Consider the following 17,987-nt stretch of genomic DNA (forward strand, 5'->3'; position numbering starts at 1 on the left):
TTCAGGCTTGCAGACAGCTATTTTACACAAAGAGCCAAGCTGTTATCTTTTTCCATGGGGGCGGGATCACATGAGAAGAGCAATATCCTACACCACCTAGCTCCTTCCCAACCCGACCAAGGGAGACCCCCCCCTCCCCTGCATTCCTTGAGGCTTCAGAGGGGTTAATTCAGTGGTTCTCAAACTTTTGTACTGGTGACCCCTTTCACATAGCAAACCTCTGAGTGCGACCCCCCCTCCCCTTATAAATTGAAAACACTTTTTTATATATTTAACACTATTATAAATGCTGGAGGCAAAGTGGGGTTTGAGGTGGAGGCTGACAGCTCATGACCCCCAGTAATAACCTTGTGACCCCCCTAAGGGGTCCCAACCCCCAGTTTGAGAACCCTTGGGTTAATTTAAGTTTAGTATCCTGTGTCCATTCACATGCATGTGCTATTTTGAGCATTTCAGTTTTCACAACATAGGCTCATCCCAGATTCTAGAACAAGCTCAAATGCTCAGTTCGTGGAGTATGTACATAGTCTATACTAAAGACAAACCCACAGTAACCGTCTCCAGTTTGTGAGGGACCCCATGGAGCCAGTCTCTAGGAAACAGATAAATGCGTGGAGGTTAAGTCCATTAATGGCTACTAGCCAGGATGGGTAAGGAATGGTGTCCCTAGCCTCTGTTTGACCAGAGGGTGGAGATGGATGGCAGGAGAGAGATCACTTGATCATTACCTGTTAGGTTCACTCCCTCTGGGGCACTTGGCATTGGCCATTGTCGGTAGACAGGATACTGGGCTGGATGGACCTTTGGTTTGACCCAGTATGACTGTTCTTATGTTCTAAGCTAAATGAATCCAAAGTTATGGAGGCAGATATGAGTCAAGGAAGCCAGCAGAGTATCAGAAACCTGGAAAAATCTCCAACTGGAAGGGCTCAGGCATTTGGTCACAAGCTGAGGTGGTTCAAAAGTTTTGGATTATTTTTTAAACAGAATTTTTTTTATTGTTTCTTTAAACAAACACAGCAAGCAGCAAATATTTGGCCACACACTTCTGAAACCCCAAACCATGTTCAGGTTTTGGCAGACTAATTTCAGCTTTTCAATTAAAAAAACCACAACAAATTTTGAAGGAAAGCAGACATTGTCCATGATTTTTTTTTTCTGCTTTTAAAAAAACCCCGTTTTCGATCCAAAAAAAGTTTTGATGGAAAATATTTGTCCAACCCTTTTAATGAGCTTTAGTGCCTTTTAGCACTAGCTGATGCTGAGAACCTTGTGATACCTTGTAAAGGTGACTTGCAAAGAAATTTCCTCTAAACTGGGTTTGTGCCGAGATGCGGAAGGTTTTTGAATGTTTATTTTTCCCAGGGCTTCCCCTGGGGAGTGGGGGGGCGCAAGTGGAGCAGTTTGCCCTGAGCCCCGCAGGGGCCCCCACGAGAATATAGTATTCTATAGTATTGCAACTTTTTTTTATGAAAGGGGCCCCTGAAATTGCTTTGCCCCAGGCCCCCTGAATCCTCTGGGAGGCCCTGATCTGACCTGGGGGAAAATTCCTTCCCAACACCAAATATAGCAATCAATTGGACCCTGAGCATGTCGGCAAGACCCACCAGCCAGACACCTGTGAAAGAATTCACTGTAGTAACTCAGAGCCCTCCCCATTAATGTTTCATCTCTGACCAGAGGCGCCGACTGTGTGGGTGCTCCAGGGCTGGAGCACCCATGGGAAACCTCCCCCACCCCAGCGCCTGGCCCTGCCGATCAGCTCGTCTGTGTCCCCCGCAGTGCCTCCTGCCAGCCGCCATCAGCAGTTTGGCGGCCTGCTAGGGGAGGAACAGGGGGCGGGCCTGGGCATCGAATGGCCCAGATGCAGGGAGTGGAAGGAGTGGGACCAGCCCCTTCCAGCCACTGAGACGCTGCTCTGCAGCCCTGCGCGACGGTTGCCTGAGAGAGCAGGGCTAGGGAAGTAACTCCCGCTGCCTACCCGGGCTTGGGTGCTCGGGTCCCCGGAAGCCGAGCCAGGTGGGGAGCAGGGGGTCGAGCGCCCCCCTCCCCCCCGTGAAATCTGGAAGTTGGCACCTGTGTCTCTGGCCATTGGAGATATTTGCTACTAGTTGTCACAGATGGCTCATAGGCCATTGTAGGCAATCTCATTATCCCATCCCCTCTATAAATTTATCAAGCTCAGCCTTGAAGCCAGTTAGGTTTTTTGCTCCCCACGAAAGGCTATTCCAGAACTTCACTCTGCTGATGGTTAGAAACCTTTGTTTAATTTCCAGCCTAACCTTGTTGATGACCAGAGTATATCCATTTGTCCTTGAGATGCTTGGTTTGGTTGCAATCCTTCCCAACAAATTTGTTGCCTTGCTTGGGATACAAGCGTCAAATAAAAAGCAGCAAAGAGTCCTGTGGAACCTTAAAGACTAACAGGTATATTGGAGCATAAGGACTCTTTGTTGCTTTTTACAGATCCAGACTAACACGGCTACCCCTCTGATACTAGGCTTCCAATAGCTTCTGCAACTTTAGTTTAAAGTAATTCCAATCCTCCTCCACATTCAGATCCTTGAGTTCTTCAGGCTAGTCCACTTCCCTAACTAATTCTCTTAATTTTTAAAGTTTGCCCTTTTGAAATCAAGGATCCTAGTTACAAACTTATTTGCAGACCTATTTTTGTTTATCCTTCCATTTCGTTTAAATTGAATTAGCTCATAAGCACTTCATGATAATGAAGGGAGAATATGAGTAGGTAAATATATATATTTGTGTAAAATCTGGCTTAATGCTCAGTTTCTGAAGAGGTTTTTACTTGAGTCCAATTCACATTATGAACTTTGGATTGTATTGCAGTAAGTTTTTTGTGGAAATTGACAAAATAAACCATGGAGTTATTTCTAGAACAAAATATTAAGTTGCAAGATTTTATATTTCATTGTTTCTTTCGTGATAATTTCCTGAAGATAGTAATGTCAGGAGAACAAATAAAAGCAATGTGTACTCTAGAATAATATAGGAATATAGTCTTCTCTAAAAGGTGTGAAATACATTCAACCCACCTATTTTTGAGCTAAAATTGCAAAGAATATGTTTTCTCTTCTTCCTTTTTTATTCAGTTTTTATGTCAATCATCATAATACACTTTTCTCTTAAGAACTGAGATACTGAAACTGACTTAGCAGTGCTAAGACTCACTTGTGGACTTTTACACATTTGTAAATATATAGGGATCTAATGCAGTGTCGTGTTGAAAGCAGGACAATTTGTGGAATAGAAGAAAAAATACAGTACATAAGAGCTTATTGTGTGTTTATTCTTACCATAAGAAAATGTTGCTGTTCTGAGAGTTGTATTTTCTATTGTCTTTTTTTGGGGATTATGTTTGTTTGGCACATTGGCTAAATGTAAAATGCCATGTACATCTTCTGGTGCTATATAAATTAGTATAGTAATATCACATTTATAATTTGTTAGTATGCATTTTTGTTTGTTAAATTTTACATAATTTAAAAAGGAAGTATGGCATTATGGTGCTTGAATTCTTTTTAGATACCAACTTTATTAAAAATAAAGAGAATTATTGACAACACAAATCATTTTCTCACATAAGTATTACAAGATAGGGTTACAAATATAGAAGTTAAAAGATACTGCAGAGTTGATTTACTATAGGTTGTGAGGTATAGTAGGTATGCAGAACAGAATTAAAATTAATTACAATACAACAGTTTCACTTGTAATGGAAAATATTTCTTTTGTTTTCATTTCAGACTGTGAACAAGTACAGCCTCCATTGTGGCTTCAGACTCTTATGAATGCTTGTAGACAAGCAAGTGATTTTAGCATTCAAGGTATTGCTATTTCTCTGGTAATGGACTTGGTTGGATTGACTCAGTCTGTTGCTGTTGTCACTGGAGAAAACCTAAACAGTGTGGAAACTGCACAGCCCCTAAGTCCAAACCAAGGAAGAGTTGCTGTAGTTATCAGACCTCCTCTTACTCAAGGCAACCTGAGATATATGGTTGAAAAGACAGATTTTTTCAAGGTACAGTAATCGTCTTACAGCCCATACATTTATTTAATCTTTAGACTGTATTTCCAGCAACAAGAAGACACACTTTCTTTCCAAGTCTGTATCAACAGCCTTGCCCTTCTTGTACTTTCTTAGGTTATGGAATAAAACTTCCTTACTGGGTGATATGACAATTGCTATTTTCTGTTTTACAGTTTAAATTAAAATATTTAGCCACTACTACTAAAGGTGTTCCACACAATGTAGGTATAAACAGCTGATTTGAATTGGTCTTTTGGAAATATAAATGAAAGAAGTGAGTTACTAGACTAAGATGATGTGAGAGGTAGCCAAGACATGAAACTGAGGGAAAATGTTCCGGGTAAATAAGGGTTTAACAAAAACAAGTAATACTAATGACTAGAGCTGTCAATTAACTGCTGTTAACGTGTCCGATTAAGGCATAGCACAATTAATGTGTTAATTTTATTAACGCGCTTTAATCGCAGATCCTCTGCGCCGGAGGGCAGCATGAGCTGCTCCAGAGAACCTATGTCTGGTCAGGCTTGGTAATACAGGCCGCCACCTGAGGGTGGAAAGAGAAGAGGCTAGAGCAGGGGTTCTCAAACTGGGGGTTGGGACCCCTCAGGGGGTCGCGAGGTTCTTACATGCGGGGTCGCGAGCTGTCAGCCTCCACCCCAAACCCCGCTTTGCCTCCAGCATTTATAATGGTGTTAAATATACAAACAAGTGTTTTTAATTTATAAGGGGGGTTGCACTCAGAGGCTTGCTATGTGAAAGGGGTCACCAGTTCAATAGTCTGAGAAGTTCTTTTTACTGGGCTAGAGAAAGACATGGTTCTCATCCCAGCTCCAGTGGAGGAGTAGAGATCTTAACACACACCCCTACCTCCCCCCAGGGTGACCATATTTTTTAAAGTAAAAACAGGACGGCCAGGGGCTTGCCAGAGCCGCCCACCCCCTGCAGGGCTCGTCCAAGCTGCCCTCCCCATGCCTCCCGGGGATGGGGCCACCCCCCTTTCCCCCCTCCGTGCCACCCGCATCTGGGGCTAAGTCCTGTGCTGCCCGCAGCGGGGGCTATCCCTCCCCAAAGCTCCACTCCTCCCCCAGCTGAGGCTGATCTCCTCTCCTCCCTGCCCCCTCCGAGCGCTCTGCCTACTCCGGCTGAGGCTGATCCCCCTCCCCCCAGCTCTGTGCCACCCAGGGGTCAGCTCTGAAGCCAGCACTGCCCGCCAGCAGCAAATTTCTCCACTTTCCTGCTGGCGGGCAGTGCTGCCTTCTGCTGATCCCAAAGCAGCAGCCGCCACTGTCTGCTCTCTCCTGCAGCTGGAACAAATGCCCTGTTTTGGCAAAAAAGTAGGGACGGGTGGGACAGAGCTGAAAAAGGGGACTGTCCTGGCCAAAACGGGATGTATGGTCACCCTAGCCAGCCCAGGCCCTATTGTTCACGGCTGGCCCCTCATTCCTGGGACCAGCTCCTCTGCATTGTACCCTATTGATGCTAGCCGGCTGCTCGCTCCGGGGCTACCCCACAGAGAACATGGGCCTGGCGAGCTCCACCTCCCTGCACCAGCCTCTCCTCTCCTGCAGTGTGATGAGTCCCTGAGGTAAAATCCACCCTCCTTTGCAAACAAGGGCTCACTCAGCTGAAGAGAGCCTACCTAGCTTAGTAAAAGGAGGTGAGCCTGGCGAGTGCAGTACCAGAAACCACCCTTCCAGATGCAGCAGCAAGACACCTTCCTCACCCTCCTCCTGCACAAGTCATTGCTTACTTCCCCCCTCCCGTGTTCTGTCCTCCCCCAACACTGAATCCTTGTTTGTCTGAACGATTGGCTGAACAAGAAGTAGGACTGAGTGGACTTGTAGGCTCTAAAGTTTTACATTGTTTTATTGTTAAGTTCAGTTATTCTTTTTTACATAATTCTACATTTGTAAGTTCAACTTTCATGATAAAGAGATTGCACTACACTACTTCAATGAGGTGAATTTAAGTTTCTTTTTTACAGTGCAAATATTTGTAATAAAAACTAAATATAAAGTGAGCACTGTACACTTTGTATTCTGTGTTGTATTTGAAAATGTAGAAAACATCCAAAAATATTTAAATAAATGGTATTCTATTATTGTTTAACAGTGCGAGTAATCACGATTAATTTTTTAATCACTTGACAGCCTTACCAATGACTTATAGAATGTGAACTGTTTTTTTAAATTATTTACAAAAGAAACATTTTAATTTTACATTATAATTGCAATATTAGATATAGAATTCTGGAGACAAATTACACTAGCTCAACTCTTGTGATTTAGGAGTCATCAGAAATCCTCAGCAAAAGAATATTCTGTAGTAGGTAGTTAATTATCACAGTATTGAAATATTCTATTTTTACAAAAGTAAACTATTAAGTACTGCATCCTCATGGTGAAATTTTATGGAACTTTATACAGTAGGGTATTGCAGTGTTTTTTGGCTTTTTTATAGAGATATAAACAATGTATAATCACATAATTTCCCCCAATTGTTCATATTTTTCACTGACACTGCATATGTCCCTTTCATTGTGTAAAGCTAGTAATTCTTCAGAAAAATACAAGATATTCATTGACTTAAAATATATTTTCATTTACAAAGCATGTAGCTTTAACTCTGTGGGACCAATTGGGTGATGGAACTCCTCAACATCATCAGAAGAGTGTGGAGCTCTTTTACCAGTTACACAACCTGGTTCCATCTTCTAGCATTTGTGAGGATGTTATAAGTCAGCAGCTGACCCACAGAGACAAGGTAAATCTTCCCTCCTGTTTGTGTGATTATTAAAAGATGAGTTAAAGGAACCATCAGGAAATGTAGTAATAGTGACATGTGTGAGTAAGGGACTTGGTAGCTCATAAGACAGTTTGAGCTATTTTATGTATATGTGTGCGCGCACACACACACACACACACACACACACATATATATATATATATATATATATATATACATACACACACACACACACACACACACACACACACACACACACACACAGATATATAAAGAATTATAACATGTTTATAAAATTGTGAACTCTCACAAATCTTAGTGTCTGAGTGCTTCATAACCACTAATTAATTTATTCTCACAATGCCTCTGTAAGGGAGAGGGAGTGTTATTGTCCCCATTTTTCAGATGGAGAGTTAAGGTGCAGAGAGATTTAATGACATAACCAAAATCATACAGAAGTCTGTGGTAAAGCTTGGAATTGAACTGAGATCCGAGTACCTGAGTCCCAGACATAAATCATCCTCCTTCCCACCTCCTCCTCCGCCGCTCCTCCTTCCCTTTGTAGCTCTCTCTCAGTCTAGGTCCACTCTTCCTCCTGCTCGCTTCTCATGTTGCATTCTGACCAACATTATAGCAAACCCTATAACTTCTGCTCCTTCTCCAATAAATATGCCTTGATAAGCGATCTATTTGTTGGCAGGTTCTGCTGTCTCCATTTCTCTTCTCAAAACTTGTTACTCTTTTTCCAACTTAGCTTTTCTCATTGCCATGCCCTCCATGAAGATCTTTTGTCACTCCTCCTGAAAGTGGTGGCAGTGCCTTGGGTCCCTCCTCTCTTCATTTAGTTATTTACAGACTCCCTCACTTATTTTCCTTTGGGGCCCACTCGATTTTGGTCTCTTCTATCCTTGCCATCCATTTTCCTTTTTTTGGTTGTTTTGAAGTCTCTGTCTCTTCTGTCCTCAACCTTCTTACCTTGGGTGGCTTCTAATAAGACGTCTGATATATCTGCTTCTTTTAACATTGTTGGCTCATTGTCTGCTTTGGGTACCTTTTCTCTCTAGGCTCCTGTGACTCTGACTTCCTGGTTCTCATTCTGCCTTTATAACTCATTCAGCATCTCCTTTGATGATCTTTAAGAACTGATGTAAAGCTCAATCAGCGCCATTTGCAGTGCATCACAAGAAGTTTTATTACTCCTACAAAACCCAAGAACTTTTCTGCATGTTCTTGATCACTATGTATTGGCACTTTTTTCATTTAACTGTTTATATATAGAGAGAGCATTCTTGTAACATCTCTTTTCCTAGACTAGAAAGTGAGCAGTTTCAATTAACTATATAGTCTTTCAAATGATTGAGCAAGCTTACATCCCTTCCACTTTGTGTGGTTCCACCCTGAGTCCCTTTCTTCTCCTGCCACTTGCCCTCAGGAGATTTCTGTGCTGTTAGATATTGTGGCAGTACCTTTGCCAATTCCTGTGCACTGCTAGTAGGTGAACTAACCTCACAATCATTGCCAGTTTCCCCTGCATCTGCATCCTTGTTTGGAACTCACCTGGGTCAACTCTTGAGAGCTGGTTGCTTGTAGGAAATAACAGTTGGGGCTATAGAGTTGTCTGCATTCTACCAAGTATGATTAGACTTGGCAGTATTAGATTTTTAAAAAAATGTCTATGGATAATACAGATGTTTAAAAATAAATACTCTCAATTTTTTCTCTGTTTAAACTTTCAGAGTTGCGGGAAATTATGAGGGGAGGGTCAGACAATAATTGTTTAATAAAACAAACCTTGAGATTCAAAACTTTATAACTATTAAAACACAATATGTCAACATCACGTCAAAATGTACAAAGTAAATATCCTTAAATCAAACTCTTAAATTCTCAGGCAGCATTTTTCTTCCTTTATCAGTGGAAATATGTTTTTTTTCCTGTTTGTGTGTGTATGGAGAAATCGACATGTAGTGATTAAAAAAATCTAATCCTTTCAAACCTTGGTGCTACTCTTTGTCCCTACCTTCCATCCTTTGTCTCTGTCTTTAGGTGCTGGTTGAACTTTATACTGGCTGTCCAGTATAAAGTTTATACTAGAAGTTCCGGGAGCTCTTTTCTACCTCTGTCATAGTAGTATTTGTTTTGCTGTTGACACTTTTTAAAATTTTTCTGTTACCTTTTCTGCTACTGCTGGTCTTTATTATCCCAGTATGCCTTGCTTAGCAATTTCTTGGTAATCTTGGCAGCTACTTTTGCTTTGTCCTGAGACTGGCTGTGATGCAGAAAGGATGTGATATGTTCAAATTCTGCTGATGCAAATTGTGCAAATTCCTGACAAGCAAACTGAGGTCCATTATCTTTAATAAGTATCTGGAATTCCATGCTAGGCAAAGTGGGCTTCACAGCATTCAATGAGATAAATTGTTGTTGAATTTAAGGGATCTGTTTCCGAATAATCCAGAGAGTCATCAGTCATCATCAGGTATACTATATTTCCCAGAATATATTGGTCTGTCTTGCTCAGCCATGTTTCAGAGTATCATAAGAAGAGGTGGACAATTTTATTCAGATGAATAGTTTATTTGCTGAAAAATGCAGCTTTGGCCGACCCAAACTATCCACAAATTTGACCCCATAGTTTCATTTTTCAGAGCTAGCTTCAGAAAGCCGTATGTGCTTGTGTGTGTGTGTGTGTGCTCTGCTATAACTGTCAGTCCACTGGTTAGGCCTCTTGCCTGGGATGTGGAAGACCCAGCTATGAATCCCCACTATTCATTGGGTCAAAGAGAGAGTGAGAATGAAAATGACTCTGTTGCATGGTGATTAAGGCACTCTGTTGGGAGAAAGAAGATATTAATTCAGATCTTGTCTCTGTCCAATTCAAAGGACGGACTTGAATCCACATCTCCTACCACCCAGGTGACTGAAAAATATATGTATTTCTTGCCTTTCTTTGCAGACGATGCTTCTTTTTATTCTTTTAGTCTGAGTTTGCCATTATTTTGTGTGGCGTTATATATCTTACACGGTTTCTAATGTTTTCAAATTTGTAACTGTTTATTTTATTCACTGCTGCAGTAGATAGCAGCAGCATTAAGTTCCAGTCTTCTTTGTTGCAACATGTGTGTTCTGATTCCATTATTTTTCATGCCTACAACTATATGATCTCTAATAAATTTGTCTGTAAGTGTGCCAGAGTTACATGACAAGGTTAACTGGTGCGGCTTGGTTGTGTATTGGTTTGTAGTTTTGAGTTTCATTTTGATCAGATGTATGGAAAATATACTTCTCATATGATATAATTTTTTTAGGCACAAGTATTTTTCTAAAGCATCTAAGATTTTATTTACATCTTGCCTTTCTTCATCTGCCAGCTTTAAGTGCTGACATATAGCAAAGCAGTCCTTACCCGTTGCTTTATTCAGAGTAGCCATTCCGCCTGCCATGCTTTCTTTGTTCAGTCCTGCAGCCACTTCACAGTTTGTCCATGAGGCTTGGAAGCAGCTCCATTTTTCATAGACTTCTCCATGTATTTGTTCCATAGCAGGTAATGGGATATTTGAGTCATTACTGATGTCACTGAGTGCCTCTGCTCAGCCACAACAAAAAGTTAAAGCAGTAAAAACTTTTATTTTGACACCATGTTAAGAACATGATATAAAGAGCATCCAGTGGAAATCATCTACACAAACTGTGCACAAGTTTTATTGATCTTACAAAACCCAGGAACTATGCTACATATTCTTGAGCACCGTCTGCTGGCATCTAATCAATTAATTATTAATAATTTACTTATGTTCAGATAAAGCCCTCTTATAACACTCTTTATATTCCCCTCATGCTGACCTCTTTGTGTCCCTCGTGGTTCTGTTTTCAACCCCTTCTCTTTTCCCTCTTAACTGTGTTTAGATGTCTTTAATGCCATGATTTTTAAGTACCGGTACCTCTTCCATGAGATTGATTACTGTCTTTTTCACAAGCTGAGCATCACATCTTTCCTCCTAATCACTCTCTATTTCTGTCATCTTCTCTATCACCTGTAAGAAATGCATTTGTCCTGGATATTAAATGTTCTTATTGTTTAAAATTGTACATAGGTGGGTTTTTGTTTGTTTGTTTGTTTGTTTTTTGCAATGACAATCTATTCTTGCCTCTCAGGCTTGGTAATAAAGAACCATCTTTAGGTAAAGTGAGAAAATGGAGAATCTGACTAAAACCATGTGTCCATTTCTTCATAGTGTTCATCTGACCAAATATTAATAGGATATACTTATTTTTTATTGTGTACTTATTTACCTATATTTTATTGGGATTGGAATATTCTGAAACATTGGGAACCTGTCATATTTACTCCTTATTTTCTAAAATCAATAGAAAGATGTTGGTAACATGAATTCCTTTTCATATTAAACTTGGGGAATTAGAAAACCAAGCTCAGTAAGGGGGGAAATAAACACCTTTCAAGATAATTACAATTATGGGTCTAAAAACGTGGTAGTGTCTTTTTAAGCATTCAAATAAATAGAATTGACTGCACAGTGAACTGAAATTACTGATTCTTTTAATGTGTTTGTAATATTTTATTATAATCCATTTTCATTCTTGTCTGGCTTTCCTTTCACTGGGGGAATCATAGTCAATTTGATCTAACGTATGTTTTGTTTTACAGAAAATAAGGATGGAAGCTCATGCAAAGTTTGCAGTACTTTGGCATCTCACGAGGGACCTTCATATTAATAAGTCTTCTTCCTTTGGCCGTTCCTTTGACAGGTTGGTTATCATTAGGGCCTTATCAAATTCACGATCAATTTTGGTAAATTTCACAGTTTCAGTTGTTTAAATCTGTGTTCAGAAATTTTCCCACCAGACCCCCATCACTAGCCTCACCTTTCTCAGATAGGATTGTGCTCATACACACAGTTTCTTTGTGTGAATGTGATGAAAGAAAATTAGTTTGAATGTTGTACCTTTTACCTACAACTGTGGGACAGCACAGTGAAGTGCTGGATTTCGTCTTGCATTTCATTTGGAGCTACCTCTGTTACTCATTGCTGAAGAGAAGATGGTAAATTCTGTGCGCACAGTAGAAAAGCTGATGAATATGTACCACAGAATGGCATAAAAATGTTAGATGATTAGGGGCTACTCGGTGTATTAACTAAGAGGTAAGGCAGCTATTAATTTTCTCCCCTGGAAAAGGCTCTCAAGACCTAAGATATGAAAGGCAGAAAATGATGAAAATAGGAAGAGTGTTATTGTCAAGTAAGCCATATTTCTGTTCTCAGTCCTTGAGGATAACACTTATAGATAATGAATAATATTTTAATTTTCTCTGCAACCTCATTTACAGATTTGTAAAATTGTTGCTGTTATTTATATTGCAGTGTCACCTAAAGGGCAACCAAGTTAGGGCTTCATTGTGCTAGATGCTGTACAAACACAGTAAATGAGAATTCGATCTGTCTTTACTGAGAGGAAGGGGGGGAGGGATAGCTCAGTGGTTTGAGCATTGGCCTGCTAAACCCAGGGTTGTGAGTTCAATCCTTGAGGAGGCCACTAAGGGATCTGGGGCAAAAAATTTGATCCTGCTAGTGAAGGCAGGGGGCTAGACTCAATGACCTTTCAAGGTCCCTTCCAGTTCTAGGAGATTGGTATATCTCCAATTATTACTGTTAGTTTTTTCTGTCTCCTTTTCTGTTGTGTTAGAATATGTACATTTCACCTTTGGATTCAAAATTTGAAAGAGAGGTTCTCATTGATTCCAAACAAAATGCCACTTGTGTGAAACAAGCTGTAGGAAGTATGTCCTGGGATACTCATCTGAACAAAACTAATATGTTACTATTGCTCAGTACGTAGGTTATAAAAAATCATTGCAATCATATCAGTGCAAACTTAGAGAGCAATATAATTTTTTGAAAATCTGAGTAGAGTTTGATTACACATCTCAACATTCCTCATGCATATATGAAAGATAAAGATAGTTGTTGCTTGCTAATTATTTTGAGTGAAAGAGAGGATGTACACTTGCATATGGAGATAGAAAAAGCAAAGAAAGCTCATTGACAGTGGACAAATATTATAGATTAGATTAAAATAGATTATATTGTGTTGTAGCAACATGTTAGATTTATTCCTGGGTTTTTTCACCAGGTCTTTGTTCATCATGCTGGACAGTCTTAACAGCTTAGATGGTTCTACCTGGTCAGTGGGGCAAGCATGGTTAAACCAAGTACTACAAAGACATGACATTGCAAGAGTACTTGAACCTTTGCTTCTACTGCTTCTCCACCCAAAAACACAGCGAGTTTCTGTGCAGCGAGTTCAGGCTGAGTGCTACTGGAATAAATCTCCTCACTACCCTGAAGAAGAAACTGAAAAGCACTTCATGCAAAAATTTAGCTGTGGTGATGGTAAGTACAATTTAACCCCCTCAAAAATTTCTTATTAACTAACATTTTATTAATTTAAATATATATACTATTTTATATAATTTTATCCATATAACATGAAACAGATGGCAGAAGAAACACACTGGGTGATTTGCATATTAAACAGTTTTCAGAACTGCCAGCATTTAGGACCCTGGTAATGATTATATTCTTTTTCCAAAAGTTTTTTTTAGTCTCAGTGAAAACTTCTCTGTGGGTTCAGCTCTGCAGCATGTCAAATATTTGGAGTACAGTTAAAACAACTTTTCCCTTCTACATGTCACAGTTTCAGGGTTAACTGCTCCTTTCACCTCCACCTTTACACTTCCTTGAGGGCATCCACTTGAGGTTTCAGGCTTCTGAGGAATAACCTTTCTCAGTCGGAGACCTCTGTGTGTGTGTGTGTGTGTGTCTCTCTCTCTCTCTCTCTCTCTCTAAAGACCAGGGGTTTAGGGTATGTCTACACTACCCGCCGGATCAGCGGGTAGTGATCGATCTATCGGGGATCGATTTATCTAGTGTAGTGTAGACGTGATAAATCGATCCCTGATCGCTCTCCTGTCGACTGCTGAACTCCAGCAGTGCGAGAGGCGGATGCAAAGTCGAGGGGGAGCCGCGGCCATCAATCCAGCGCCGCAAGGACGCGAAGTAAGTAATTTTAATTCGATCTAAGATACGTCGACTTAAGCTACGCTGTTCTCGTAGTTGAAGTTGCGTATCTTAGATTGATCCCGCCCCCTCAGTGTAGACCAGGCCTTAGACTTGCTTTGTGCTGTTAAACAGTCATCCCTATCCACTTTAGAAGTGGTTGAAGCTATCCTATTCATCATTTAATTGATGGGTGAAGCTCTGCTTTATACAGTAAGTAAATGGACATTTAAGTTGCTTTACGATCTTTCAGGATGAAAGGTGCAAAGTACCTTACATTGTATTTAAATGTAAGTTTATATTATTTCTGCTTATATCTCAAGTTCAAAATCTAAAGAGAAACTATTCATAGGCCATAACTATTTTTTGTGATTTCTTTTTAAAGCATTTTCTCACATGCCTGTAAGCCAAGGACAACTTATTACACCTAAAGAAAACAATGAAAAACAACTTATCATGGATGAAATGGAGAACTTCAGTCTCACAGTCAACCCTTTGAGTGACAGACTTTCCTTGTTAAGTACTAGCAGTGAGACTATTCCTATGGTGGTGTCCGATTTTGACCTTCCCGACCATCAGATAGAAATACTCCAGAGTTCTGACTCTGGCTGTTCACAGTCATCTGCTGGAGACAACCTGAGCTATGAGGTGGAGGCAGAAAGCCTCAGTGCTCAGAATAGTTCTCAGACATTGCGAGAAGACTCACCTGATGAAATTGTGCAACAGGTGGTTATTGACTTGATATGCAAGGTAGTAAGTGGTCTTGGAGAGGAGACCGAATCAGTTAAACATGATCTGCATCCTGATGATGCTTCATCTAAATTCAGTACTTTAGATCTCTCTGAGGAGGTTTCTAAAAGTGAAGATCAAAATATTCAAAGGAGCGAGAACAGTTTGTTTGGCAATGACAGTTCTCAGTTATTATCTGCTTCGACTGAGATTGGACTTGAAAGGCTAACGGATTCATCACCTTGTATTGGAGTAAGCCCTCAGGCCCCCTCTGACCTTACTTTCAGTTCAACAGATGCAAAATCTGGACAAAGAAGTCACAGTAGTATTCAGTTCAGCTTCAAAGGAAAACTACCAGATAAAATGTCAGAAAAAGAAACTATTGTTAAAGAGGCTGGTAAGCAACCAGGAGCAAAGCCCAAAGTGAAAATAGCCAGAAGGAAAGATGAAGACAAGAAAAAAGCACAAACAGAAAAGCTTAAACAAACCAGTATTTTCTTTAGTGATGGTCTTGATTTAGAGAATTGGTACAGCTGTGGAGAGGGAGAAATTTCAGAAATAGAGAGTGATGTGGGGTCTCCAGGAATACGAAAATCTCCCAGTTTTAACATTCATCCATTGTATCAACATGTGTTGCTTTATCTCCAGTTATATGACTCCTCAAGAACATTATATGCTTTTTCTGCAATCAAAGCAATCTTGAAAACAAATCCTTCTGCTTTTGTAAATGCCATCTCTACTACCAGTGTCAACAATGTATACACTCCTCAGCTGTCCTTGCTTCAGAATCTTTTAGCCAGGCATCGAATATCTGTTATGGGCAAAGACTTCTATAGTCACATACCAGTGGACTCTAACCATAACTTTAGGAGTTCTATGTACATAGAAATTCTTATCTCGCTATGTTTATACTATATGAGGAGCCACTATCCAACTCATGTAAAGGTAACCCCGCAAGATCTAATAGGAAACCGCAATATGCAGATGATGAGCATTGAAATTTTGACACTTCTCTTTTCTGAATTGGCAAAAGTAATAGAAAGTTCTGCAAAGGGCTTTCCCAGCTTTATTTCAGACATGTTATCCAAATGCAAGGTTCAGAAAGTGATCCTGCACTGTTTGCTATCTTCTATCTTTAGTGCACAGAAGTGGCACAGTGAAAAGGTAGCTGGTAAAAACATCGTTGTTATTGAAGAAGGTTTCTCTGAAGACAGCCTTATCAATTTTTCTGAGGATGAATTTGACAGTGGCAGTACTCTACAGTCACAGCTCTTAAAAGTGCTTCAGCGACTAATTGTCTTAGAGCATAGAGTAATGACTGTGCCTGAGGAGAACGAAACAGGCTTTGAATTTGTCATTGCTGACTTAGAGCAGATTAACCCACAGCAGCCAATGACTTCACTTCAGTATTTACACTCCCAGCCAATAACCTCTCAAGGCATGTTTCTCTGTGCAGTAATAAGAGCTTTACACCAACACTGTGCCTGTAAAATGCACCCCCAGTGGATTGGCCTGATCACTTCTACTCTGCCTTACATGGGAAAAGTTCTACAAAGAGTGGTAGTTTCTGTGACCCTCCAGCTTTGCAGGAATTTGGATAATTTAATTCAGCAGTATAAATATGAAACAGGATTATTCAATAGCAGGCATGTATATACTTTTTTTCTTTTTGCAAATTTGATCATATATTTAAATGTTTCCTTAGCTGTGTGGAGCAAATTCACAACAAACTCAATGTTGCATTTTAGGCCGCTTTGGATGGCATCAATTACTCCACCAGATATGATTCTTACCCTGTTAGAAGGCATCACAACAATAATTCATTACTGTCTACTTGATCCATCTACACAGTATCATCAGGTAAACTTAGTCAAGCATCTGAGAGGCTTCTTATGTCATATTTGTTAAATTAGAGTGTATGGTCTACATTCGGAATGCTTGTAATGTTGAATTTGCTCTGAATTTAAGTTTGAGGGGCTTGTGGGGAAAATATTCAATATATTTAAATCATAATGAACAATTTTTGGGTAATAGGATTTAGAAAATTCTTATAAAAGAAAGCATTATTCATTGATAACATATTATATGCCTCCTTAGGTACACAGACCATCAAATTTTCCAATTGTTGTATGCATTCTCCAAAGATTCAGTTGTCACAAAGCCTTATTCTTGGAGTCATGCTCCTACACAAGAACGAGGGTGGGAATTCCTCCACCTCAGGATTCTAAAGGGTTAGCTCCAGCAGCCAAACTCAGCTGTGGAACTTTTCATTGGTGCCACACTTGACTGTTCCTGAATATGGTTGGGTTCTATGTTCACCTACCTAGCTAACTCTGCTACCTGGATTTACCCTTTTTAGAAACAAAACTTTCTGTCCGAATGTCCATTCAAGTGCCTCTTCCTGCTAGCTTGAAGCTTTGTATATTAGCAGCTTGGTTTTTGGCTCTAACAATATTTTGTAGCTGCTGCTGGGTGCATAGTCTATATATTGGGCATTTGGCCCCGAACCTAATGGACCACTTTTTCTTGTTGACTGTTTAGCTTTATTTAAATACATATTTTCTATCCTTTTCCCCTACTCTTCTCAGTAGTCACCATCAAAATACTTATTACCTGTGTTTGCAAGTAGATAATGTTGTTGTTGTATTTATTATAGCACTAATTCTGAAGTAATGTTAATCACTTGCAAAGGCATTTACAAAGATATACCATATATACTCGTTCATAAGCCGAATAGTTTTGGTAAAAAAGTGACGCATCAAAGAGTGGGGGTCGGCCTATAAATGGGTCTACACCAAAATTTGATGATTTTAAACTCTATGGAATCATTGAATTGAATACATTGTTGTTTTATTTACCTGGAGCGTCTTCAGGCATGGAGCCCCTCAGTTCCCTGTGGCCGCGGTTCGCCGTTCCCAGCCAATGGCAGCTGCGGGAAGTGATGTGCAAACTGCGGCCACTGGGAGCTGAGGGGCTCCGTGCCTGTGAACGTTCCAGGTAAACAAAATGTCCCAACCCGCCAGCGGCTTACCCTGACAGGCCAGGAGCCAAAGTTTGCCAACCCCTGAAATACAGGGTTGGCTTATGAAAGGGTCATACAGTTTTTGCTATTTTTACCTAACCATCTTGGGGGATCGGCTTATAAACGAACAGGCTAATGAACGAGTATATACGGTAAGTATGATCACTGTAGACATAGAGATGATAATGAAAAACCCTCAGACCTTCAGAATATGCCCCAATCTAATTGATAGCATTTTGAATATACCCCCCACCAAGTTATCTATGTACTCCATGGATAAGTACAACCTTAGCTTTGTAAGCCTTGTGAAGGATCATGCTGGGCTGGATCTGCTTGCGGGATCAGCTGGAAGGTGTCACTACAGGCC

At 40.3% G+C, this 17,987-nt stretch overlaps 1 protein-coding gene across 1 annotated transcript in view; it reads left to right on the forward strand.

The window, feature by feature from the left end:
* The window catches only part of DOP1A (DOP1 leucine zipper like protein A), a 140,792-nt gene that overhangs the window by 93,689 nt on the left and 29,116 nt on the right, over window positions 1-17,987 (forward strand). Inside the window, exons 15-20 of the mRNA XM_045009646.1 lie at window positions 3,765-4,039; window positions 6,659-6,811; window positions 11,460-11,560; window positions 12,944-13,203; window positions 14,255-16,244; window positions 16,347-16,458. Of these exons, the coding sequence (XP_044865581.1) occupies window positions 3,765-4,039; window positions 6,659-6,811; window positions 11,460-11,560; window positions 12,944-13,203; window positions 14,255-16,244; window positions 16,347-16,458 (2,891 nt within the window). The remainder of the gene's footprint in view (window positions 1-3,764; window positions 4,040-6,658; window positions 6,812-11,459; window positions 11,561-12,943; window positions 13,204-14,254; window positions 16,245-16,346; window positions 16,459-17,987) is intronic.

This window comes from Mauremys mutica, chromosome 3 (genome assembly GCF_020497125.1).
Source record: "Mauremys mutica isolate MM-2020 ecotype Southern chromosome 3, ASM2049712v1, whole genome shotgun sequence".
Lineage (NCBI taxonomy): Eukaryota > Metazoa > Chordata > Testudines > Geoemydidae > Mauremys > Mauremys mutica.